Source organism: Tachysurus vachellii, chromosome 15, assembly GCF_030014155.1.
Source record: "Tachysurus vachellii isolate PV-2020 chromosome 15, HZAU_Pvac_v1, whole genome shotgun sequence".
NCBI lineage: Eukaryota > Metazoa > Chordata > Actinopteri > Siluriformes > Bagridae > Tachysurus > Tachysurus vachellii.
The window spans coordinates 8,052,812-8,080,047 of record NC_083474.1 but is presented as its reverse complement, the minus strand read 5'-3'; the positions used below and the strand labels follow the sequence as shown (position 1 = coordinate 8,080,047).

The following is a 27,236-nucleotide window of genomic DNA, read 5'->3' as shown; positions in this document are numbered from 1 at the left end:
AATAATAATAATAATAATAATAATAATAATAATAATAATAATAATACTCAGAGAACAAAATAAAGTTTGATTAAAATATTCTAAGAAAAAGGATTAAAATATTATAAGAAAAAGGATTAAAATATTCTAAGAAAAAGATAGAAGATTAATAAAATTATTATTACATATTAATATAGATCATTTATAATCTAACATAAAATTGTCTTGCAAAGGTAATCCTGTAACTGAAAACTTATTAAATAGGGTTATATATCATAAACTGATGCAAAATAATCCATAATATTAACATAAATTATTAACTATTTGCCATCAGCCTGGAGTCCATCTTTGTGCATGTAAAGCATCATGTGATTTGTCAGTACTGTTTCTGGAAAGCCTCAAATTTCGTCAAAGAACATACTTAATCAAACAAAAAAAGCAAGTCGCAAAACAAGTCGAGGACAAGGTTCTGGAAACTAAGGGTTCATTACTAAAAATAGCAAAAACGTCCAAACCATGACCCAGATAATACCCAGATAGCCAACCAAAAGGCAAGGGTATCCATGAAGGAGCTGAAGAGATCCACAGATCTCTTCTAGTAACCAGATGAAAGATATTATTGGAAAGAAAAATCAGATGAAACTCCATTTGGAGACCCAGTAATCAGTATTGAAAATAGGATCTAAGACCATAAGCGAAATGTTTAACATGCTCCATTAGCTTAAAACCCAACATAGTTTATCATCCTGAGAACACATCATCCTCAAAGTGAAGCATGGTGGTGGTAGCATTATGTAATTGCAACGCTTTACATCGACAGGAACTGGAAAACTGGTCAGGGTCATGGAAAGAGACTCAAGAATGATGTGGTTGTTCAACTTACAAGACAATGACACTGATCATACTATCAAAAAAATCTAAATCTGTACTTGTTAGAATAATCTAATTGAGAATCTGTGACAAAACTTGAAAATTCCTGTTCTTAAAAATTGGTTGAACAATACTGCTGAACTAATAAAAAAAAAATCAGGTTTCAAAGGCACAAAACCCAGCTGTAATTGCAGTCAAAGCTGGATCTAAATCATATTAACCTTTGTGTTACAATAAGAAAAAAAGAAAAACTATGTGAAAGTGAAAATATTGTCTTTCTTCATCTGCTCCTTGTTCGGGTCAGCCACAGCGGATCACATGGTCTGCATATTAGATTTGGCACAGGTTTTATGTCGGATGCCCTTCCTGATGCAACCCTTCCATTTTATCTGGGCTCAAGACCGGCACTGATTGTTAACTCTTCAGTAATGGGTTAGCTCCTGCCCAGGAATCAAACCCGGGCCACAGCAATGAGAGCGCGGGATCCTGCCCCTGACCACTTGGGTGCATCTTTGTGTAAATATTGTATATTGTGCAAATCAAGTGTTAATAATCCAGATTGAGTCCATATCAGTTACAGGTTGTAACACAACCTTACAAAATGTGGAAAGGTACAAGAGGAGTGAATACTGGTATTTGTATAGTTAGTATTTAACAAAATATTCTGTGAACAGAGACACACAATATGCCTGATGTGGAAAGAAATGCTGTAAAATGTGATTTCACTGCTGAAATTAGTGTGATTGTCTCCAGGGTTTTTCTGTTTGGAGGGCACATCCCGGAGGCCCAGTTCTCAGTTTCTGTGCCCCCAAGGTTATTACTGTGAGGAGGGCACTGCTGTGCCACATGGGTCACCTTGCCCGGCTGGTACCGCAGGAGGACAACTGGGTCAGACAAGTAGGGCAGCCTGCAAGAGGTGTGCAGAGGGTCGCTACTGTCCCACAGGTAAAGTCACACAATATAACATACGCTTATTTATGTAACCACATGCATGAACAACATTTAGTAAATATCCTGTGTTTCTCCTGAATTAAATATGCAAACACAATAAAAAATGTCTTACTTTTAAACCCACATAAACTATATTTATAGGAGCTTATATTTCCTGCCCTCAACTGTTTCCTTGCCTCTTATCTTATAAGTACAATGTGTGTGATGTGGGTCAGGCTGCTGAGGCAGTGGAAAACTTCCCTGTTCTACCTTCCTATGTCTCTGTTCCTGTTTCAACTGTCAGTTTCCTTTCATTTAGTTTAGTTTTACTGCATGCATGTTTATTATTTTTAATTATTTTATGAATTTCAATTCATAAGGTGCTCTTGTAATTACTGTAGTTATACTTTATAATTTTACATTTCTATTCCATTGCTGGATAAATAAGGCTCTGCAGGTCCAGGTTTGCTCTGTGCCCGAGGGAGATACTGCCCAGCAGGCACTGTTGTAGAAGTGGCATGTCCACGAGGCACCTTCACCCCACATCAAGGCGCTCTAAGTAAGAGCTTTTGCAATTCTCACCATTTTACATCTTATGATAGAAAGCTATTCTATGTATCATTTAAACATGTACATTTTTATAAACTACCTTGTGTAGGTGTGAAGGACTGTCTGAAGTGTCCAGCAGGTTTCTACTGCCCCGAGGGCATAAGTGACCCGTTGCCCTGTCAGCCTGGCACTTTTAACCCTTTGGAGGGACAGGACGCATTGACAGACTGTAGGTCATGTTATCCAGGCAAGGCCTGTACACAGGTGGCCCTGAGGGCTCCTGATGTTGAGTGTATGCCAGGGTAAGTCCTATAATAAGCCCCTTTCATTTTAATTTGTGTCAAGCCTCTATGAAATTTTCAGCTATAAAATGCAAATGAAGAATATCCTAACTTTTTTCACTTTAGCTTTGTATGCCCACCTGGCTCAGCACGGCCCAATGACCCTGCTAACGCTTGTCCACCTGGAACTATGAGCAATCGAACAGATCTAACTGACCGCGCTCAGTGCCAGCTATGTCCTGCACGCTTCGCCTGTCTGCGAGGTGCCAGTATAGCCTCTGTGCTAATGTATTTTATAAGAGCCATAATCCAATATTTTACCTGTATTGTGTCTATAATGTATTCTGGCCCCCACTTACTCTCACTCTCATACATAGGCACTGGTGGAATCCAGAGACCTCAACTCTCCTGCTTTGCTGGCCATTACTGCCCGGTTGGCACCATGTTCCCCACCCAGCACAAGTGTCCAGCAGGGACCTGGAATGAGCGTAGTGGGCTGGAGTCTGAGAGCGAGTGTCGGCCATGCCCACGAGGCTGGTACTGTCTGGCTGGTGTAGGCGTTCCTTCTGGAAGGTGCAGCTCGGGATACTACTGCCCCGAAGGTAGCACATGGCTTAAAATTCTTATTATTTTTCCTTTCTATACAATGAAACTGAAACTGCAGCAAATATATTTCAGTGCAACAATTTCCACTTATTTCTTTGTTAACCTGACCTGAAACAATACCATACATTATTTATTTATCTCTTCTTATCAGGTACAATGTATGGCACCCAGTTTCCTTGCCCTAGAGGCACCTACAGCATAAAAATGGGCAATGGTGGAAAGGAGGACTGTATGGTATGTCCTGAAGGGTATTACTGCCAGGAGGGTTCATCCAAACCTGTACCCTGCCCTCCGTAAGTAAAAACCTTAGTAAGACTGTTGTATGTGTTATGACAATAGCTGAGACTAGTTGAATTCTCTGTGTCTAGAACAACATTTCGGCAGTTTAAAGGAGGCCAAAGGCCGGAGGATTGTCTTGTGTGTCCAGCTGGCTACTACTGCCCCCACTCAGCTACAGTCGACCCCAGAGTGTGTGGGACAGGCAGTTACTCTGTAAGCACAGTATACACTACAAATATGTTTTTGGGGTTATATATATATTTATATAAATACATATAAACAAATTTTTGTAAATGCTTACTGCTGCCTTACATGTTAACGCTAATTAGTTTATGCACCTCAATATGGCATTCTTCACTCTCAGGACGAGGGTTCAGAGGAGTGTCTGCCATGCCTACCTGGTCATTACTGCAGTGATGAGACCACCAGTGAGGAGGCCATGCTCAGAGTCATGGTGTGTCCACCTGGTTTCCTGTGCTCTAAGGGCTTGGACCGGGATCCCCAGCGTTCAGCCGTTCTTTGCCCTATAGGCTTCTACTGCCCTGGGGGTGGTGTTGTAAGTTATGAGGAATGCCGGGTTACAAAAGCAACATTGTCATCCAGAACTATTGGCAAAAATGGTTATACAAAATAAACACAAAATCATTTAAATTCTGTCATTTTCTATTATTTTTTTATTTATGGTCATCCCCCAGGAGCTATCTTCTTGTCCTAAACCTGATATCCTCTATATAAGTAAAATATGTAAAATTATCGTTATCTAGCACAACTATGGGTCAAAAAAACAAAAGAAGACACAAAAGACACATACAGAATATTTGTTGAACTACACAGCAGTTCAAATCTATGTTTGATTTTGAACTAGAACTAAATACAATGAGGTATCTTTGATAGATTTTGTTGATTTTCATGGAGTGCCAATAATTTTGGTGAACACTTTATGTTTCATGAGTCATAGCATTCTCTACATTTCTGATTTGTGTAGAATCCAAATCCTATACCATGTCCCAATGGTACGTACAGTGGGAAACCAGGATTGAGAGACCCTTCAGACTGCACTATATGTCCGGTGGGAATGTACTGCTTCACTCATCAACCCCACGAACAACCAATTACTGAACCAGTGAGTCTTTTTTTACTCCTTTTTCTTCATCTTCTAACAAGATTTACTATTAAAGAAGCAGCACTAATCCTTTTTTTTTTTATCCTTCTTGAAGTGCAATTACAATTCAACATTGACAAGCCTCCTCTTTTCCCACAAATAACCCCACCATATTTAATGAAACTTAGTAGGTCATTTGAGTTGCCGTTTAAAACAAATCTTTTTCATCATCATGCCCTTGTGTTTAAAAACCTTCTTTGTCACTAGGCACTAAACAAGCTTATGTAATCACTGAAAAAGGCATTGAATCATAGAAAGATGCTCCATACTATTTACTTAATGTTATTTTGGTTATTTTCACAGCTCAAATATTCAAAAGAAATATATGTTGTTTAATTCCCAAGAACTAGTTTGAATATGACATGACAAATTTTTGGAAATCTATTATTGTTGCTGTACATCTGGTATCTGGAAGTAAATCTGGTGTGTGTGTGTGTGTATATATATATATACGTATATATATATATATATATATAGTATATATATATATATATATATATATATATATATATATATATATATATATATATATATATATATATATATATATATATATATATGCAAGGTAATGAAACACTGTAATGTTTAATTAAATGAAAATATACTTTTGAATAAATTATTTAATATAATTAATAGTTTATTAATGCTTTTAACACACTTAGATTATTTGAAAATACTAATAAACAAACGTCTTGGGAAAGCTCCAAAATGAGGCTCCTGTGAATGACACTGGCAGGCAGAGTGAAATGAATTCTGTTTCAATTTTTTTGAGGATATTGAGGGTAATGTGAATTGAATTGAATTAATTCTTCTACTGTGCAGAACATAGGTTGATGAGTTTTTCTGTGCATTTTGGGAAGTAAATCTACAGCAAACAAAATCTGTGAAATTCAGATTGTGGGACTGATCGTGTGTTTGTGTCATACAGTATGCACTTTAACAGCATGGGACTTAAACAAGCCTTGCCTAACAGAACAAATAGACCTCACAGTGTTCAGATCGTCATTTGTGTTTAATGCCAGCCCTCTCTAATACAGTAAGATAAAAAAAATTATGGGTCAGTGGTGGCTCAAGTGGCTAAAGCTCTGGGTTGTTGATCAGAAGGTTGGGGTTCAAGCTCCAGCCCTTTAGCAAGGCCCTTAACCCATCCTGTTCCATGTCTGATCCTGCACTCCGACCCCAACCTCCTTAGTTGGGATATGTGAAGAAAAGCATTCCACTGTTCTGTAATGTATATGTGGTGATAATAATTGGTTTCCATGCCCCAATTCGTTCATAATTATTTTCAAGGACTTCTCTGGAGTTCTGCTCTGTTGGGTGAGAGTAAATTTTATCTGCCCAGAAAAAAAAATAATATATATATATATATATATATATATATATATATATATATATATATATATATATATATATATATATATCAGTATTGAATGACTGAGTCTAACTGTGGCTCTGACTGTGTATAGCTTGCCTCTAGTGTTATGTAATGCTTCTGCATCACGTTACTGTTAAATCATTTTGCTTTCAGACTGGAGGCTGTCCTGATGGATATTACTGCCCTTTGGGCACTGGACACCCTCTTTCATTTCCATGTGAATCAGGATTCTACAGAAATGAGTCTCATAGACATGGTGGAGGTGCCTGTGTGAAATGCCCAGCAAGATATTACTGTGCGAGTGTTGCGACGCACACACCATCAATCTGCCCAGCGGTAAAACACTAAAAGTACTGTCTGTGTCATGGCTTAAAAGCATGAAATGCATTGGGATGAAGAAACCTCTCACTTTGCTTTATGCCAGGGCTTTTTTTGTCCTGAGGGGAGTTCTGCTCCAGAGCCATGTGAGGAGGGCACTTATAGCTCTCGGCCAGGTTTACGTGATGCGTCAGAGTGCACGCTTTGCGATGGGGGCAGATACTGCACAGGTGTTGGCAAGACAAAACCATCCGGTAACTGTGAGGGAGGATTTTACTGTAAACGACAATCTACTAGTGCCGTAAGAGCTTTTAATTAATTCTGGACATTTATTCAAAGCACTTCTTAAGGTCAGATGCACAGTTCATTTTTTTTCTAACACAGACTCCTTTTGATGGAACGACTGGAGGCCTGTGTCCAGCTGGCAGTTTCTGTTCTCCAGGATCAGCTTACCCACAGCCCTGTCCCTCAGGCACATTCAGCAACAGCACTGGCCTAAAACATGTCCAGCAGTGTGTCAAGTGTCCTGCAGGGTACAACATACAACATACTTTAATCCCTTTCACAAAGCATGACCTTAGGATTATAATGTTCTTCTGTAGTATTTTAGTTGAAAATAAGACCAGACCAGAACATCACCAGTAGTGGATACTTGGTATTCTTGTGGTATTATTTTTTAATTTGCATTTTCTTTTTGGTTAAATGTAGTATTACAACAAAAGAATAGAATTGGGCTTTATTTACTGTACTACCAGGTTTTATGATTTGTAAACATACAGCACTGCAGCAGAACATTAATACTGTAATACATTATCTAACACCAAATTAGCACTAAATCACCATTAAAATGAAATACACATTAGCTATATGCAAAATGCCTAATAAACCAATTAACTTTGTCTTGTTTTGTTAGTTATTACTGTTTAGGTTTAGGATCCACCTCTCCAACTGGCCTATGTTCTGCAGGACATTACTGCAGTGGTGGTTCTGCATCTCCTGTTCAGCATCAAGTTGAAGAAGGCCACTACTCTGTAAAGGGAGCTGTGAAGCCTGAGCCCTGTTCTTTGGGCACTTTTCAACCGGTAAGTAAAATCCTTTGCAGAATACTAATTAGAAACCAAAGACTTTGTTTTTGACTCTCGTTTCCCGTTATCTGCATTAGGAAAGAGGACAAAGTGTATGCATTCAGTGCAAACCAGGTAGACAGTGTAACCTGACAGGCCTAGCTCATCAGCCTCTTTGCCCTCCAGGACACTACTGTACAGCTGGAACCTCAACTGCACATCCATGTCCCCCAGTTAGTATTAAAATATTTTGCTTATTGTTACTGTAATTAACTTAAAATTGGTTCTTTCCATTATACTGCTATGTATGTACTGTATTACTCTCTCTTCAAAGGGAACGTACATGGCTAATCCAGGGGCGGAAAAAGTGCAGGACTGTGGTCCATGTGATGCTGGTCAGTACTGCCATGCTCCTGGTCTATCAACCCCACAGGGTCCTTGTGATTCTGGGTTCTACTGTAGCGGAGGAGCCAACACTGCCACTCCAGTAACTATAGTATATATTACACAATATAATAAGTGGAACATTTTAATAGCCTACAGTACATATGTCTAGGCTTTTGAAGTAGCATATGCTAGTGTGAAAATAATTTAAAACTAATACTGTTTAATTCTTTACACTATAGATTTATAATGATTAGAATGACTTTTCCTATAACCTCTATGTCTTACTCTTTATGTGATCTAAATCTACACCTGAATTTCTAAAAAGCTGCTTTTTTGGCAATGTCTACTGTTAAAAGAGCATTTCCGGTGAGAAGTCACTGACTCAGGTTTAGTCATGACTAAGGAATTTTTTAGAATACTTTCATGAATTATTCAGAAATATTAATCAGTGACACTTTTGAATGTCTTTTAATCCGTACTTACATTTACTACAATACCATTGTTGTATAGTAATGAATGGAGATTTAAAATCAGTTTTGGATGCTAGTCATGATATCAGATGTATGTAGATCTAATATGCATCCATAACATATCCATATCCATAGCATAACAACAATCTATTATGGTTCAGTAATGCATTATATCACAAAGTATCATTTGAGCAATTTTGCTAAGCCAAACCATTTACTGGCATTTTATTGGGTGGTGTTAGGAAACCAGAGAACCCACAGGAAACCCACAAGGAAAATGATACAAATACGCACAAAATCTCCTGAGCTCAGGATAGATGTGAGCTTTTACTGTAATTCAGGACAAAAACATCCTAGCGTTCTCTCACCTTTATTTTTAATTTTTGCTTCCATTATTGCTTCATTTTTCTCATACGATTCTGAATGCTATTCTTGTAGCCTGTAGACCTTTATTCTTCTTTAGTACAATACTAATACATAATGTATTTAAAATGTTTATTGATGGAGTTCAAAATCTTTGATTAGACGGCCGTTATTAGTACCTGTAGAGAAAATGTTTTCTGTTCGTTCCTCTATATTGAGTAATGTGTTTAGATCCTTATCTGTAGTGATTGTACATACTCTACAGATGTGGTGGTTACAGATGTGGTTTTATGCATTTCTAGTATACATTTAACATTATATTACTTTCAAAATAAAAATATGCCATATTTCCTAACCTTTATTCCTCCTTGTTGGGTTAGTGCTAACTATCTTTATACTCTCATTAAAGCGTTTCCTTTAAAATGGCATTAAGGAGAAAACTCTAAACCCTGGTGTGCATTTTCATTGCAGATATGTGATGGAGTATTTAACTTTTGTTTTAAAAGACACACATTAATGTGGCTGGCTAAGTTTATTGACCTACTTTCCGAATCACCCTCTTCTCCCCCTCACATATATGTGTTGATGATTGACTGCATAAAATGTGCGATTGCGTAAATCAAGGGCAGATAAAGGGCCTTTGGCAATGACACATACAGTATGAATGATTACACCCACCATGCACAGATAAACAAACAAAATCTGTTTGTGTATCACTTTGTTTTCACAGACAGAGGCAGGATGAGGAGAAAAAAGCAATCAGGAATACGTACAGTTAAATAAGACTAAATGAAGAATTAAGCTGTGTTTATTCATTACAAATGAGCTTAAACTGAATATACATTTCATTAGGTGAATCTCAGGTCTGGAGATGTTTGCCCTGCGGGTTATTACTGCCCTGGAGGCACCAGACACCCATATCAGTACCCGTGTCCTGCTGGAACATGGAGCAGTGTGATGGGAGCTCAGAACCTGTCCTCCTGCTCACCTTGCCCTGCAGGGTTTTTCTGCAATAAGACTGGACTCACTCAGCCTACAGGAGTCTGTGCTGCAGGTACAGTTTTTAATAAAGCAAATACACCTGTGGGCAAATCATAAATTCATTAGCTAACCCACCAGGCAAATAAAAGGTCCAGTGTGCTGCCCATGTCTCATATTTTGGCTGACTAGTCCAAAAAGTATTATACAATAATATAATATCATTTATTAACCCTGAAAAAAGGAAACTTGTGGAAAGTCAGATTTAAGATAATATATAAGATATACTTCGTCACAAAACATGATTCCATTGTTTATACTAAACTTAATTTAAGCAGGTTTGTAATTATTAGATTGGTCATGTGAACTCATTGCTGCAGCCTGGGTTTAATTCCTCATTACAGTAGTTAACTCTCAGTGCCAGTCCCAAGCCTGGATACAATTGGAGGGTTGTGTCAGGAAGGGCATGTGGCACAAAACCTGTGCCAAATGAAATATGTGGGCCACGTGAGCCGCTGTGGTGACCCCAAACTTCTAGTTACTAGACAAAAATCAATACATTAGTGTTAGCGTAAACCAATTACATTAGGAAATCTTGTGTAATGTAACTATTACAGAGCCTGGGTTTGAAGCTCATACTGAAAAAAAATGGAATATGTGCTTGGTCAGATTTAAGAGTACGTGGAACTCATTAAAATATTATTTCATTGCTTATAATAAACTCAATGTAAACAAGTCACTAATTACTAGATTAGGTTATATATAGTGTCTTGATAGTGTCTAATTTCTCTCAAGATGCCTGTGTTTGTGCATGACGGAAATGTACAACATTGCTGTGCAGCATATTAAGTTTAAACATACATGCAAAATGAAGAATAAAATGGTTTTGTTAAAGTCAACAAAGGAGAATGGCTTTATATATGGCAAAATATTGACACAATATTGGAAACAGTCAATTGTATAGGTGTAAAAATAGGTACTAAGAGGTCCAAACATGCTTAAGAATAACAATGCCATTATGCCAAAAGTAAGCACCAAGAAGACATGGTTTGTGAAAGTTGGACTGAAAGACTTCAACTGTCCTTCAGAAACACCAGGAGATTAATCCTAATGAACACCTCTGGGATGAATTGGAACACCAACTGCACCCCAGAACTTTTCACCAACACCAGTGCCCAGTCTCCATAATGTGCAAATCCCCACAACCAACCACACTCCAAAATCTAGTGGAAAGCCTTTCCTAGAGAGTGAGAGAGAGACAAAGTCTGGAATGAGATGTTCAGCAAGCATATATACAGTACATGTGATCATCAGGTGTCCACAAACATGTGGCGATATTGTATCATATCTGTTTACCCCAGTTTCCTAGGATAGTGATTTGTCCAGTGTATTTCCCCATACAGGATTTTTTTGTATTAGTGGTGCTAAAACCTCATCACCTGAAGATGGTGTTACTGGAAACAGATGCCCAGCAGGATATTACTGCCCACAAGGATGCACTTCACCTCAACACTGCCCTGATGGCACATACTCCAACACTACAGGTATGCAGTATTAAATTTAAAAACACATGAGCATATTAAGTGGCTGCCTGTACTGCACTTTCAGTTTAAGACAGTCACTTTAGTCTTAGAGCTTTGTTATTTTAGAAATGAATGAAACCATTAGAATTTAGCTTCTACCAATGATGCTATTTAATCTACCGTATCTAAATATTTTGTATATTTGTAATGTAATGTATTATAAGCACGCACAGGAAAAATTGTAATATGTGGAAAACATTTGAGGATAATACAAGATATTCTGACTCACTTACAAATGAAAAGAAATGAATTCATTCTAATGATTGTCATGGAATTTTATTGCACTCATTTTTTTTTCATGCCCTCCAGCTCTACCACTGTACATCTTCATTAGGTGCACAGATTATGTGTTTTCCCCCACAAGTTTATGCTTATCTACAATTTAATCTGTCACTGTGTTTTTTTACATTTCTGTATTATTATTATTATTATTATTATTATTATTATTATTATTATTATTATTATTATTATTATTATTACCACAATGTGTGATGTACATAGGTGCTGCCAAGTGCAGTGAATGTCCTCCTGGATGGCTCTGCCTGGAAGGTGAAGAAGCCCAGCTGTGTCCAGAAGGACATTACTGCCTGGGGGGCACAATGGAGGATATCCTCCCTTGCCCTCCAGGCACATACAACCCCAAAGCAGGACAGAGACAAGTAGAGCAGTGTTCACTGTGCTCAGCTGGTGAGAACAGTGCCCCTGCTATGCTTACTTCTTTGGCAGTGTTAATTGCATTCATCGGGTATTGTATTTATCACACCCACCTATCATTTTAAGGAATGTACTGTGAGGAATGGGGACTAGTGGAACCAACTGGTCCCTGCCAGTCAGGGTATTTTTGTCTAGCAGGTATGCCAAGTTAGTTTCATCTGTCTCTTTTTAAAAGCTTGTATTTCCCCACACCCTTCTATTAGAGTCTCTTCCTTGCATATATTTTCAGAAGAAGGTGATACACTAGTAAATACATCATATATAACCTTCATCTTTACAGGTATAAATTTCAGGAACCCTGATGGGAACTTTAGCACAGGGGTTGGGGGAGCATGTCCTCCAGGCCATTACTGTCCTGAAGGTACCAGCCAACCTCTTCCCTGCCCACTTGGGACCTTCTCAAACAGGTAACACTCACAACCATCAATATGTTTAATCATATAACAAGATAATTAATAACTGCCTTTTATTTTCTCAGCCTTTATATCACAGAGAGCTCAGGCTGCAGTTTGTGCCCACCAGGTCAGTTCTGTGGCTCTGTTGGCCTAATCAGGCCATCTGGACCATGCCATGAGGGATTCTTTTGTCCTGGTGGTGCTATTTCTTCCACAGGTATGAACCTATAAATCACTTTCAATAATATATCCTTCAGCAAGCATATTGGTCTTGTTAGTGTTACAAATGAGGTAAGACTTGCTAATGTGGCTAATTAACATGTATGCAGGTGCTGGCACAGAGGGTGGGCTCTGTCCTCAAGCACACTACTGCCCACTAGGTAGTGTCATGCCTCTTCCCTGTCCAGCCGGCACTTACAATAATCTTACTGGCCAAATTAAATGTAGCCTCTGCCATGCTGGATACTACTGCCCAGAGAGCACCAGCAACTACACAAAGTATCCATGCCCTCCTGGAGTCTACTGCCCTGATGGTATGTCTTAAAATGTAGTAAACATTATTTTTAAGCCTTTCACTTGTTGATCATGAGAAAGTGCTCAGTGACATAATTCATAGAAATGTTTATACAGGCACAAGGCATGCCACCCAGTTCCCATGCCCAAGAGGCTATTATAACCCTGAGCCTATGACCCAGAGCCTGGACAGCTGTCTTCCCTGTCTGCCAGGCCACTATTGTGAAAAGGAGAGGCTAACAGCTGTGTCTGGGAAATGCAAAGCTGGTTAGTTGCTAATTAAAAAACACAATATACAGTATTTATAATAACTTTGCAAATCAAACACAGATTTGTTTATACATCATTCAGTGTGCTCCCTCCTGTTCTTTGAAGAATAAATAGTCGTCTTGGCTTGCTTTTCTCTCCCTTTTTTTCTCTTCCAGGCTGGTTTTGTGTCTCTGCAGCCTGGAACCCTCAGCCATTCGATCTGGACAACTACACCAGTGCTAACTGTCTGTGTCCAGCCTCCTCTACTGGGGGACGATGTCAGGCAGGATTCTTCTGCCCAGCAGGCAGCTCTGAGCCTATACAATGCCCTCCTGGAGCCTTCTGCAATGCCACAGGTATATCCGATTATTTTAGCTATTATTTTTTTAAAGAACATAAATAGGGATTAATTATTAGGTCCTGAATAACTCAAGTGCAGTTATTCTACAGTATGCTACTCATGTGGTGTAAGGGGATTTCCATAAATGTAATTAGCTGTGCCCCTAATTGATGGAAAAGATTAATATATTCCTGACTCCCTTTAATTTGAAAAGGAAGATGTCTTGTAATTCACAATGGCAAAATGGTTTTTTCTTTCATGAGGCATAATCCTTAATGCTGCACACACACAAGAGATGATAGTTGGTAATCATTAATATTTAGTAGTCAAAAATATTGGTTTTATCTAATAGGTCTGGCTTTGCCAAGTGGTCCCTGTGCTGCAGGATATTATTGCACTGGGGAAGCAACTCAGTCTAAACCAACAGATGGCATCACTGGTGATATTTGCCCTCCTGGCTCCTTTTGTGGTAACTACTGCCTGATGGTCAACCTAATGTCGCTATAGGTGACAAAAAACAGATAAGTCATAATTCTATTTCTCTTAATCAGCTGAAGGCTCTAGAGAGCCGGAACCATGTCCAGTGGGAACATTCTCTGCACTGGCTGGTCTGAAGCATCGGTCCCAGTGTCAGTCATGCACAGCTGGTCACTATTGCAGCACAAGAGGCCTGAGAGCTCCTACTGCGCCTTGCAGTCAGGGTAAGTATAGCGGAATACTCTGTACGTCACACTGTATCTCACAGCACTACGAGTATAGTTTTGTTCATTTAAGATTGAATCACTGATTTCTCCTGTAATTACCTTAGATGTCAATAATTATCACCATTGATGTTTCATTTGGAAGGTAATACTATCTTGTGGGAACCTGTATTGGATTTTAATAATGCTAATACCTGTGCAGCTAATTAGGCAAGGTGATTAATGTGTGAGTACATGGAGAATCAGGAAAGATTTGTATATACTGTAGGCCCAGAACTCTAAGAGCATCTCTCAAACTAAACTCAAGCCGTGACGATACTATTTTACACACATGCTATAAATCTCAAAAATAGAACATGTTAAAATCTCTGTATATTTATAGAACCTCACAATTCTTATCGTCATGTTTTGAGGCTATATCTACCTGTCCTTGTCCTCTGTATGACAGGTTATTGGTGCCCCCCTGGTCAGACTGACGACCTAGCTCTGCCTTGTCCGCTCGGTCATCAATGTCCCCCAGGAAGCAGTGCCCCAGTTATCTGCACCTCTGGGACTTACCAGGACAAGCAGAAGCAGGCCAACTGCACAGTCTGTGAAGAGGGCAAGATATAGTTATAAACATCTTGTTATGAACCAGTAAAATATCTGCTGAACATGAGTTGCAATTTCATATCATTTCTTAATTTATTTTTAACAGGATTTTACTGTGACGAGAGCTTTGGAGTCAATAATGTATCTGTCCTGCAGTCATGTCCTAAAGGATATTACTGCCCTAAAGGAACTCGCTATGCCACTCAGTTTCCTTGTCCTGCTGGAAGCTACAACCCAAAAGAGGGCATGGACAGCTTAATCAGCTGTCTCCTGTGTCCAGCAGGACAATTTTGCCCAATTGTAGGCTTAGCAGAGCCTGCAGGTAAAACTACAAGTTTAGATACATATGCAGTTCTGTTCATGCATTAAAATAATGGACATTTCATGGATTTATTTTTGTAGACACTTTTTAATGTTCAGTGTGTGACTAAGAAATGAATCTGAATTATAGGATTGTGCATGTCTGGGTACTGGTGCAGAGAGGGCTCCCACTCAGCCAGTCCTTCTACTGGATCTTCAGGATCACCTTGTCCACTTGGACACTACTGCCCTAAAGGTGATACAAAATGTTCATGGGTTAGAGTTGTACATATAGTCAGAATTAACATGCATTAGCAAAAAACAGCATTAATTCACACACATTCTGTAAAATAATTATAGAGGGGATGCACTGATGCAACCTGATATGAAGAATGGTGGGTGATTATTTTCCTACAACACCATGTCTTTGCTGTGTATTAATCCTCTAATACCACAGTCTGTTGCTGATTTTTTAATATATCAACAAACAACAGATCTTATATTAAGCAATTACATTTGATATTTGATTTGATTATTTAATGCCCATTCCTGATATCACATGATATATTGTTCCTGCATTGTGCCCAGTGTTTCCAGTATAGACTTTGGTCCTAAAGATGTTCCTGTACCAGAAAACTTACACTTGAGTCTCTTTCTCTAAATGTTAAATAAAGGTCTACTAGCAGAAACCTCCAGCATATAAATTATAATATTTTTTCTTTTCTGAATACCAACACATTTTTAACAGTTTATTATTAGGCTTAGGTTCTATGGAGGGTCTGTCATTGAAGTCTATGTGAATGAGCTGTTACTATAGAAACAATAATGTATTAGGACGAGAGCATTGATATAAATCTGTGACTTGCAGCCAGTACTAATGTCAAAGCCATGCTGTTGTAGAAAATACAGTAAATCTTCTAACCAATCAGATTAGAGAATTAAACAGCACTGTATAAATGGACATAAGTGTGTTTATACGTTTATAGGTAAATATATGTGTTTATACATAAATACCAATGTTACCAATAGTAATGTAATGTACTGCTGTGGATAGTGACTTAATTTAATGTTTTAAATTACGTATAATAATTTTGAGTTTATCTAATATTATTCTTTATTAGTATGTCCATCCATTCCCTGAACTGGAGCTCATCCTAAGGGACTCAGGGCATATGGCAGGGGACACCCTAGGTGGAGTGCCAACCCATCATATGGCACAGTTATACACAGTCACACACACATTCACACACTACAGACAATTTAGAGATGCCTGTAATGCATGAATTTGAACTGGGGAGGAAACCAGAATACCAGTAGGAAACCCCTAACACATGCAAACTCTGATCACACAAGGTGTAGATGGGAATTGAACCCCCAATCTCAGAGGTTGTTAATTATTTATTACATTTACTTATTAGAAGAAAGGGCCAATATCTGGTAACAGAAAAAGAGTTCATCCCATCATCCAGATATTGTAAGTTTGAATCCCAATGAAGCCATAGCCATCTGTGCCCAAATGTCCAAAAGAGATAAATCACAGTGACACTAGGCATTCATGGATGTCTGTGAGCTCACATGTTGAAGTGGGCGGATGGCGCTACATCACATATATAGGACAGAAGGCTTTAGGCTTTCTTATGCTGCCTCCTGATGTTGAACGAGCAGCAGTTTGAAAAGTGCCTTGGAGGAAGGATGTGATTGCTTTCACCCTCCCGGTTGGTAGGTGGTGTGTTATAGGCAAGCGATACCTGAAGGATAGGAATTGGCAATAAAGGAACGAGAGAGAAATGATGGAAAAATCCAAAAAAAGATGTCTAGAAATAGGCTTAATATTTGTATATTTCTTGCATAATATCCTCATAGTGGAAAATTTTGCCTTTAACTCACTTAGATATTATTTGTACAGTGTTCTTCCTTTTATGGGAAGAACCTTTAAGACTTTGTTTAACTCTTCTATGAGGACCCAATTATAGTGTGTTCCCTACCCAAAAAGGGTTCCAAATATTGCCCCATTGGGAAGCTAAAAATAACCCATAGCTATACAAAGAACCCTTTTTTCTAAGTTTGTATAGCAAAAACTATGATTCTGTGTTATGTGGTAGTCATAACTTGTTTTTTCATTCTGTTATTCCTCTAACTATGAATTTATGTGTACGATGTAGGTACAATCAGCCCTGTGCTATGTCCATCCGGCACCTTGTCCAACAGTACAGGTCTAAGAAGTGAAGATGAGTGTCAGCCATGTCCTGGAGGATTCTACTGTGCTCTCACTGGCTTATCTGTGCCTACTGGCCACTGCTCTGAAGGGTGTGTGCAAAATAAAAACTATTAAAGTTTCTCTTATATAATACATAATCAGAGAAACATTTATCTAGGTAAACAATTTATTTCCATTTTTTTTCTGAAAGATTTTATTGTACTGAGAAAGCAACAACTTCCATGCCTACTGATGGGAGCTCAGGAAACATGTGCCCGCAGGGTCATTACTGTCCGACTGGAACCACTCGACCTGTGCCATGTGATCTAGGGACATTTATGACTGCCACACAGGCCTCTCACTGCTGGCCCTGTACTGCTGGCTGGTATTGTGTGGATGGGACTCGCTTACCATGTCCAAAAGGTTAGAGAGAGACATGATGACCAAAGGCACACATTTAGAACATCTTTACACACTACAATTAGTACAAAATTATAGTGTGACTTGGAGACGATAGGTACAGTTGTCTTGTCTACTTGGGAAATAAATTCTTTAATGTTCCTAAGTACTTTCTGTACAGGACAAAGAACTGGGACAAAAATGCAATAAGATAGCAAATAGCTCCACTCTGTGGAGACACTATATATTTGACTTGCTTCCAAACTGGTGTCTGAGACCTGCTGATTTACCGGTAGGCTTTTACTGTCCGGAGGGGACAGCTTACGAGTGGAAAGCCTGTCCACCTGGCACCTACAGCCCTAATTCTGGACTGAGTGAGCTATCCCAGTGCAGGGAGTGTGATGGAGGACACTATTGTTCTCACTACAATGCTACTTCTGTCTCTGGACAGTGTTATGCAGGTTATTACTGCACACGTGGAAACACCTCACCCCAGCCACTCACCATGTCCACAGGTACAAATAAACTCACAGTGGGAGAACTTAATTACCTTTCTTAATTAAACAGAGCTGCTTTTGCTTATTAAGAAAGTGTAGTACCTTCTGAATTGTTCATAGTCTTTAATTTATTGGGCATTATGTATGCAAACATGAGGTAAGAAATAATGCCTTGTAGGTGTAATAAAAATAGATTTCTCAGTATGCTGTAAATAATAATCAAGGATAAAACATAATTCGATTTACTTTACACAGCTGGCTTAAGGCAATTTTTTACTATGTGTAGCATGTGATGTTAGCTATTAAAAAAATCATTTATGTCATCTCAGTTCTGCTTTGTTTGGTTCTGCTTTTTTTGATCAATTGTTTTCTTAGCAGATGGTGGACCCTGTCCTGTAGGTCATTCCTGTGAAGAAGGCACCGCTGACCCCCAGCCTTGTCCAGTGGGGACTTTTAGTAATAGAACCAAATTAACTTCAGAGGTATTAAACGATACAAGGACAATATACTGACAATACAAGGCAATGTTGCAATAATAACCATGTAGTTCTCTTCTTACTGCAAGATCACTTGTATTGAGAGTGTCCTCATGTATCTATCTTAGAAATTAGGAGTACTGTAGTGTTGTAAAGAGACCCCTTTCACCTGCAGGACAAGTGTGTTCCTTGCTCTCCTGGTCATTACTGTGACACCCCTGGGCTGACGGCTCCCAAAGGGGAATGTTGGGAGGGTTTCTACTGCAGCCAAGGAGCTTTGCTGCCTAATTCTTTAATCAGAGACCACAGAGGAGGGCCATGTCCTGTAGGTAAGCTCAGGCTTACTTTGTTAAGGTTGGATTAAATCTAACTTTCTCCTCTTTAAAACGCTGACTTCTAAATTCAATGCTTTCTGTGTCATACCACAGGATATTTTTGTCCTAGAGGGTCCAGTGAGCCACAGTCCTGTCCACAAGGATCCATCAGCAACAATGAGGGCCAAGCCAACTGCAGCCTCTGTCCTCGCGGGTAAACATGGAGTTATACACTGAGAAACATAGCTCTTTAATTATTTTTAGAAAGATAAAGATAATAAATGTATTAAAAACATATGCAATATTATGTGACAGAAAAACAGCAACATAGATTATATTTCCAGGACAAAATTGAAGGAAATTCAAAAAAAAAAAAAAACAGTTCATCTTGCAAAAATAAGCAAGAATAACACAAGAATGGCACAGATATGCACTAAAACCCTTAGTAAGACTTCACCATGTTATCTAACAGGCATTTTAATTAGAAACAACTGAAAGGATGCAAACACTTCAGAACTCTGGTGATGCTGACCTCTGGTGGTTAGAAATAGATGTTTGAGTAGTGAATTTTACAGTACCAAATATCTGAGGCACAGCTCCATACATGAATAATAAGCACAGAGGTCAAGGTGCAGAGCAAGCTGAAATTTTGACTATTAGATTAAGGGGAAGTTTTTTTTTGGGTGGAGACCCATGATTGTTCCTAAGCATGTGTATACTTTTACTTTAAAAGCAAAGTGCTAGCAACAAATATAATAAAACTAACAAATTGGTTAAGGGGAAATGGGTTCAGGTTTATAAACTTTACAATGTATTTCAGGGACGCAAGTAATAGTAAACCTGAAATGGAGATTAAAGAAGAAAACAGAGTCCAGCAAGCTTATTTTATGTTTAGTTTTTGTTAGATATATTTTAAATTCATTCAGCAGGTGTCTAGAGAAGAATTATAAAGAATATTTCCACAACTCCTATTTCTAAGCTATTAAGCTCTACAGAGAAAAACATCCAGATGTTAAAGAATAGAGCTGTTGTAAATCTCAATTTTACTGATTTGAGAGCTCATGATAGCTTAATTTCATTGAGTTAATAGCTCATGATAGCTTTATTTGCCTCTAGACAAGTTATTGGAGAAATCTCTATATAGGGAGGTAAATTGGTGCTATTAAGCAGCATCTCCTAATAAAACAGTAATATATATTTGCTTATGCCTAGAATGTTTCAAAGAAGACTGGGGATAAATGGCATTGATGAACCCATACAGCATCACTTCTTGCTTATAATGCCTCCTAGTCTATCTAAAGTCTTTTCCCTTCATTATTTACCTGTACACTGCATATGTTTTAGATACACAATACAGTTTCTAGCATTTTTAAGTGTTTTTGGAAAAAAAAAATGAATAAAGGTCTCTCCTTTGTACTCATCCATAGGTTGGGCTTCTGAAACTCTAGATGAACTTACACAGATTATGAAAGTTTACTTTAGATGTAACCTATTTAATTAACTACTTTGAAAGTATGACTTGAGCAGAGTTAATGAGATATAATAAATATCCTTATAATCTTGTATTCTTTGTATTTGGACAATACTCTGGATAACTGATTTTCAGTTGTTGTTTTTTTTTCTCTTTCTCTTTAATTAGGTACTACTGCCTGGCCTATGGCTCTGTTACTGAAAGCAGAGACTGCCCAGAGGGTCACTACTGTCCCACAGGCACCTCCCTGAAAAATCAGTATCCCTGTCCTGCAGGGACCTTTAATCCTTATACAAGAATGAGCAATGTAGATGACTGTTTACAATGCACACCTGGTAGAGTACTTCAAACATGTTTTTCTGTAATTAAACGAAATGCTATAATGTAATCTCTGTCTATTGCATATGTTATGATTGGGCTGTTAGCATATACAACTACACCTATTCAGAAATCTAAACATTTATTTAGTATTATTTAGTATTATAGTAAATCATTATCCATCACGCTTATAATCAGGGCTACACAAATTCTGTCATAGTCCATTTTTGTCTTTTTGAAATTTGCCACTTGACTGACTGACTATTCTTTGCACCTTCTGTGCTGACAAATCTGAGCGTGAAATGTTTGTGGCTATCTCAAGTATGTTCCAGCGAATGTCAACCTTTAAATAGCTGGCTAGATTTTCACAAGTCAGCTATTATTGGCAATGTAGCTAGTGATTTATATGGCCTCATAGTCCACTTTATTAGGAACATTTGTACACTTGAACATTCATGCAGTTGTCTGTACTGCCAGATGGCAGATGTATAATGCATAAAATGAAGCAGATACAGGTCAAGAGCTTCAAGTAGAAAGATGTTGGAGAGAAGAGATATATGGATGTGTTGGAAAAGGACATGAAGTTAATTGGTGTGAGAGTAAAAGACGCCGAGGATAGAGTTAGGTGGAAAATGATGATTAGCTGTGGCGACCGCTAACTGGAAAAGCCGAAAGTAGAAGAAGAAGAGGAAGAAGAAGAAGGTGAAGAGCTTCATGTAATGTTATGTCCAACATCAGAATGGGAAAAACATTGGGATATTTTTGACTTCATAGCATAGATTTTGATCCCAGGTTTTGAATATTTTGAAACTGACGATCTCTTGGGAGGAAAATGGCCAGATTTTGTTTGAGCTGACATAGGATATAGAAATGCATATAAACTCTTTATACGATCATGGAACAGAAAAGCATCTTAACATACACAAAACCAATTGGGTCCCAGTTCTGTAACCCAAGAACAGGAATCGAAGGCCATTACAGTATGTACAATCTTCAACTGTCCAGTTTTAGTAGAATATAATGGTAATAGTTTTGTATTTGTGTTATACAGGGAAACATACTGTATGGTGACTAAAAATTAGTATGAAAATGCTGAAATTTAAAATGAGTCACAAAAGTGTAATAAAATTGTGAATTGTCCTTGAAACACTCATTTGCAGGTTTTTTCTGCAAGGCTCCTGGTCAGAGTGCCCCAGTTGGACCATGTGCAGCAGGACACTTCTGCCTTTCTGGGGCTGTATCCCCAACACCTGAGGATGGAGTGACTGGGAACCGATGTCCTCCTGGGCATTACTGTCCTGTGGGTTCCTCAGTTCCACTGCCCTGTCCACCTGGCCACTACAGCAACAGCAGCCAGAACACAGAGCTCTCTGCTTGTCTGCCCTGCCCTGCTGGTGAGTGCAGATCAGCCCAAGATGTAGAACAAACCAGCTAAAGGAATTGCAATTTATATTATGTAAAAGTGATTTGTGACATTGATTCCTTGCACTGCTGGATATTTTCTCTTTTGTAGGATTTGCTTGCTCCAGCAGGGGGCTGTCTACTCCTTCTCATGTCTGCCATGCAGGTTATTACTGCCCACAAGGCCAGAACTCCAGTCAGCCTGCTCAATATATATGTTCACCTGGCCATATGTGCCCCCCAGGCAGTTCTATTCAGATTTCTTGTGATCCTGGGAGCTATCAAAGCCTATACACACAGGTTAGCAAAAAGAATTATGTGTTAGCTTAACAGCAGGAACTCTTAAGTTTCCTTCGCTCAAGCTCGCTTGATCCAGTCTTATGGTGGTTCCCAATCATTATGTGTTTATTCCAGTACAATTGATTTCTGGATGATTTACAAAGACTTAGGAAAATGATTTTGTGGGTATTAATTTTTATTTGTAGCAACATTCTTGAAATCTACATACGTCAGCCTTTAGGATTGTACACTTACTTGGATAGGCCCTATAATTTTAGGGGCAATAATGGTTAATAATGAAATGCCTGTCTGAACTGATACACAGTGACATATTTGTTCTGCAGGCAAATTGTTTGCTCTGCCTGCCAGGGTATTTCTGTACAGGCTCAATTGATCCTGAAACAGGGATTATGACAGGGACCACAACACCTGTACCATGTCCTGTGGGGCATTACTGTCCAGCAGGTAAGCACATTTCTTTGACTATGTCAACTGAATAAAACATATGCAATGTTTTCTTCTTATTAGAAGTTCTGTTTCCATCAGGTACAAAATCTGGGCATGAGTTCCCCTGTCCAGCTGGTACTTACAACAATGAGTTAGGTATTTCCAGTGTGGGCCAGTGTATTCCCTGCCCCAGTGGAATGTACTGTGGGACCTCTGGCCTGTCCAGACCCACTGGAGACTGCTCCTCAGGGTGAATAACCACCTCCACAGTCCATAACACACATTAATTCACCAAAGCACTACACAAAGTGGCATATAAATGCCTATCTATTAACCTCTACCCTTTTTGGAGTAGGTATCTGTGTATTCAGGGTGCCTCTCAGTCACAGCCACCTGGAGATGCAACAGGAGGGATATGCCCGGCAGGCTTCTACTGCCCAGCAGGCACCAGACATATGCATTCCTGCCCTCCAGGAACATTCCGTTCATTAAAAGGTTTAATCTATTTTCCATAAACTTAATGTTCTTTTTACTATATACTGTAACACTTGAAATCCTATGAACAAATAATTCATTGTGCAAATGCGAAACGTAAATACACATCCCTATAGGGGCAGCATCTATTTTGGAGTGCCAGCCATGTCCACCTGGTCAGTACTGTGCAGACTATGGACTGAGTTCACCATCCGGCCCCTGCAACCCAGGATATTACTGCAGTCTCAGATCAGTGTCCCCTACACCGCATCATAACAGAAGTCATGGTAAATACTTATGCTCACAAATATAATGAAGCGTGAATGAAATCCACTTGTACAGTATCTTTATTTTTTCATTCCCATGTCATCTGCTAATTCCCATGTACCACCTAGCTCAGCCACAGAATGCTGCAGTTCAGAACTTAAACTTGCAAACTCCTAAATACCTTTTATTGCATCTGTAGCATTATATGCAGTTGTGTGTTATATGTAAGTTAAACACTACAACTATAAAACAACTGCACTTTATTGCTAAATGTCTTAGGATGAGAAGACAGAGAGAGTTATCAAAGCTGTGCTTATGTATTATTCTGTTTCAAACAATTTCCTTAAAGTTTTTTGGTCTCAAAACAACAATCAGGCTGAAACTGGGAAATAGTGGTACCAGTTGTAGTTCCACATATGAAATGATGAAGGCTTTTTCAACCAAAAATATATTTAGCAAAAATACATATTGACCTCTTCAACAACTTCCCTTGGAATGCGATTATAAATAAGGTTGAATTTGCATTTTTTTTTTCGATATAAAGAAATTCAAGTCAGTTGTACATGCCTTAATGCAATCGATAAATATGTGGAAAAAAGAAATATTATTGATATTTCTTACTTTCAGAGAATAAGGTGTTAAATACAGAAGAAGAACTCTTCGATTTGGGTCAGATCACTGGGAATGTCTGTCCTCAGGGACATTACTGCCCCATTGGGAGTGTCCAGCCATTAAAATGTCCACCAGGTAAAAATGCATCCACACAAGTAAGATAATAAATGAGCAACGTGCTGGTCACATTTAACACTTACACCACAGAAGGTAATTAATCTGAATCTGGTTTCATAATAGTCACATCTTTAACACTCCTATTTTTAGCTATGGGCGTGGACTAGAGCCTTTGTGTTCATTTTGGACCGTGATTAAAATCACACAAAAGTGTTAGTTTAAAGTGAGGAGAAATTCACATATTCACCTTTTTTATTCTTCTTCTCATAAATGAATTGGGGAAAATATTAAACTGAAAAAAAAATATATATATATTTAACTAGATTTGTAAAGTTCGTCGCGACAAACTTTGATGTTGGCTTTGACGATGCAAGTATTCGCAACGGATGGTGCTTTTTGGAGGCAAGTGGACATAAGGGTTAGTGTTGCTTTTGGAGGCAAGTGGACAGAAAGCTAGGTTGCCAAAACATTTGGAGTTAAGCGGAGACAAGCATGTGACATCATCCAAATACTCCTGAGGAAGTTCCCCACATTGGGCTGATTGTTTTGATACAGTATGTCACTTATCCATGTTGTGCTAATTTTTGATTTTCACGTGACATCACGTGACGTCACATTACGTCATCAGAATACACATGAATTCGAAAGCTTGCCGAGTTACAGTATAAACCTCCAAAGTTTATAATGGGAGTCTATGGGAAAAAAGGCCACTTTGAGACCCGGTACCGGAAGTACCGGTACTCGGATCGCTTAGTAATATCAACAAACTTCAGACTAGGGTCTACAACATATCCGAATTTGGTGCATGTGGCTCAAAAGCTCTAGGCCGCATTAAATTTTATAAATTTTTGTCTAAGCTTAAATAGGAAAACAGAATGCTGGCTTCTACAAAGCCAACATAAAAATTATGTTGGCTTTGTAGAAGCCAACATTCTGTTTTCCTATTTAAGCTTAGACAAAAATTTATCAAGAGTAACTCCTCCTAGGACTTTCAAGCCACATGCACCAAATTTGGATATGTCGTAGACCCTGGTCTGAAGTTTGTTGCTATTACTTTTCTAAGCGATCGGAGTACCGGTACTTCTGGTACCGGGTCTTAAACTCGGCCAGCTCCTTTAGGGTGATACTCTGAACAAAGTTCAACAGAATACCCCCCCCCCAAATAGGCAAAATCAAAAAACTTTTTACAACATGGGCATGTGACATATCAAAACACTCAGCAGAATGAGGGGAACTGCCTCGCAGGTATTCTGATGACGTCACGTGACGTCACGTGATGTCACGTGAAAATCAAAAATTAGCACAACATGGACATGTGACATATCAAAACACTCAGGCCAATGCAGGGGAACTTCCTCAAGAGTATTCAGATGACATCACATGCTTGTCTTCACTTACCTCGAAATGTTTTGGCACCCTAGCTTTCTGTCCACTTGCCTCCAAAAGTAACACTGCCCCTTAAGTCCAAACGCCCCCAAAAAGCACTGGCCTTTGCGAATACTTGCACCATCAAAGCCAACATTAAAGTTTGTCGTGACGAACTTTACAAATCTAGTTAAACTTGTCATGTTTGGAGAAAGAAGGGTTGCACATATGATCCCAAGAACCCACAATGACGTATGAAAGTAGGAATAGTACTGTACATTAAATATCGAAGGAACCATGAATGTACTGGGACATGTTAGAGGAGAAAAGCAAAAAAAAATATGTGAGGAGACATCTATATATATGAGGAGTCATACTAAATATAAAGTGATATCTCAAGAAAGCCTTGCATGATCTAGCCTCTTGACTTGAATCATCACTTGGGGTTTTGAAGACAATTTGCAAAAATGAATGAGCAAAAAATTTAATCACAATGCTGCAAAAAGCTAATTGTATAGGTGTCTTGAAGCTGTCCCTTCCAACAACAGCTTTGCAACAAAATACTAATGATCATTTGCATTGTCTAATTCTTTTTATCTTTATTATTTTTTTTGGTTTATACTTAAGAGTAAAAAGTCATTTTGTAATGTGTATAAATCTAAAGAGCATATGCATCGGAAATATATTTACGATGCATAAATAACAAAAACAAAAGTGTCTAAATGCTTATTTCTTCTCACTGTATTTGTTTGTTATATCGTTTGTTTTGGCCCAGTATCAAATGGCATAAAGATATTAAAGAGGCTATTTGCAGTTGAACATTAACTGAACCTAATGTGCCAACCTTATTGGACCCAGGACCATCAGCTCTTTAGGGAGTATATTAGGTACATTAACATTAATGTAGAATGAAACATAAAAGCAAAGCATCATTAAATAAAATGGACAGGAAATAATATGTGGTTTAGCAGACACATACACTCAAGCTGTGGTCAGGCAGTTATATACACTCACTAAGCATTTTAATAGGAACAATGTACTAATAACGGGTAGCACCTCACTTTGCACTCGATTCCACAAGATGTTGACAGCATTCCTGTGAGATTATGGTTTATGTTGACATGATTGCATCCTGCAATGTCTGCAGATTTTTCATTTGTACATTCATGCTATGAATATTTTGTTCTACGACATACCAGTGATGTCTGAATAAATTCAGATCCAGTGACTGGGAAGGTCAGTAAAGAACCCTGAACTCACTGTCATGTTTGTGACACCACTTTGAGATGTTTTTTGCTTTCTGACATACTGCATTAGATGATGGTATATTCTGGTCAAGAAGGGAAATGCATGGTCAGCAGAAATACTCTAATAGACTGTGGCATTCAAGTAATAATTGATTGGTATTAATGGCCTCAACATGTGCCAAGGAAACATTTCACAACCCAATACATCACCTCCACCAACCTGATCTGTATATACTGTATATATTTAAATATCCAGTATTGGTGAACCTGTGCCTTCTGTAGCCTTCTTGGCTGGCAAAACTGAAACTTTTGCTTTTGTAGTCAAGGTTCAAGGTTTCATAGTGGGCATTCTGAGATG

The 27,236-nt window shown here is 38.5% G+C and overlaps 2 protein-coding genes across 2 annotated transcripts in view; both read left to right on the top strand.

Annotated features, from left to right (window-relative positions):
* The first annotated feature begins 1,450 nt into the window (after nucleotides 1–1,450).
* On the top strand, nucleotides 1,451–14,718 carry LOC132858522 (neurogenic locus notch homolog protein 3-like). The gene is made up of 27 exons (XM_060888901.1): nucleotides 1,451–1,460; nucleotides 1,603–1,794; nucleotides 2,438–2,630; nucleotides 2,736–2,872; nucleotides 2,987–3,211; nucleotides 3,367–3,508; nucleotides 3,584–3,707; nucleotides 3,859–4,050; nucleotides 4,480–4,617; nucleotides 6,185–6,301; nucleotides 6,456–6,650; nucleotides 6,734–6,882; nucleotides 7,263–7,431; nucleotides 7,512–7,646; nucleotides 7,748–7,900; nucleotides 9,486–9,687; nucleotides 11,015–11,155; nucleotides 11,696–11,881; nucleotides 11,975–12,046; nucleotides 12,189–12,315; nucleotides 12,387–12,520; nucleotides 12,633–12,836; nucleotides 12,934–13,083; nucleotides 13,242–13,421; nucleotides 13,758–13,874; nucleotides 13,957–14,106; nucleotides 14,555–14,718. Exons 1-27 carry the CDS (start codon nucleotides 1,451–1,453, stop codon nucleotides 14,716–14,718), a joined length of 4,098 nt encoding a protein of 1,365 aa, XP_060744884.1.
* Nucleotides 14,703–27,236, top strand: part of si:ch211-286b4.4 (zonadhesin) — a 35,874-nt gene continuing 23,340 nt past the window's right edge. Inside the window, exons 1-16 of the mRNA XM_060888899.1 lie at nucleotides 14,703–15,019; nucleotides 15,149–15,253; nucleotides 17,160–17,304; nucleotides 17,406–17,617; nucleotides 17,890–18,108; nucleotides 18,469–18,572; nucleotides 18,742–18,895; nucleotides 18,995–19,094; nucleotides 20,520–20,686; nucleotides 21,830–22,063; nucleotides 22,183–22,370; nucleotides 22,694–22,814; nucleotides 22,896–23,046; nucleotides 23,152–23,291; nucleotides 23,408–23,557; nucleotides 24,165–24,284. Coding sequence (XP_060744882.1) covers nucleotides 14,761–15,019; nucleotides 15,149–15,253; nucleotides 17,160–17,304; nucleotides 17,406–17,617; nucleotides 17,890–18,108; nucleotides 18,469–18,572; nucleotides 18,742–18,895; nucleotides 18,995–19,094; nucleotides 20,520–20,686; nucleotides 21,830–22,063; nucleotides 22,183–22,370; nucleotides 22,694–22,814; nucleotides 22,896–23,046; nucleotides 23,152–23,291; nucleotides 23,408–23,557; nucleotides 24,165–24,284 — 2,569 coding nt within the window. The 5' untranslated portion in view covers nucleotides 14,703–14,760. The remainder of the gene's footprint in view (nucleotides 15,020–15,148; nucleotides 15,254–17,159; nucleotides 17,305–17,405; nucleotides 17,618–17,889; nucleotides 18,109–18,468; nucleotides 18,573–18,741; nucleotides 18,896–18,994; nucleotides 19,095–20,519; nucleotides 20,687–21,829; nucleotides 22,064–22,182; nucleotides 22,371–22,693; nucleotides 22,815–22,895; nucleotides 23,047–23,151; nucleotides 23,292–23,407; nucleotides 23,558–24,164; nucleotides 24,285–27,236) is intronic.

Coding starts and splice junctions, on each gene's coding strand:
- LOC132858522 (XM_060888901.1), top strand. Junction 6,302..6,455: donor GACATGGTGGAGGTGCCTGT/GTGAAATGCCCA, acceptor GCTTTATGCCAG/GGCTTTTTTTGTCCTGAGGG. Junction 7,647..7,747: donor CTGCACATCCATGTCCCCCA/GTTAGTATTAAA, acceptor CTCTCTTCAAAG/GGAACGTACATGGCTAATCC.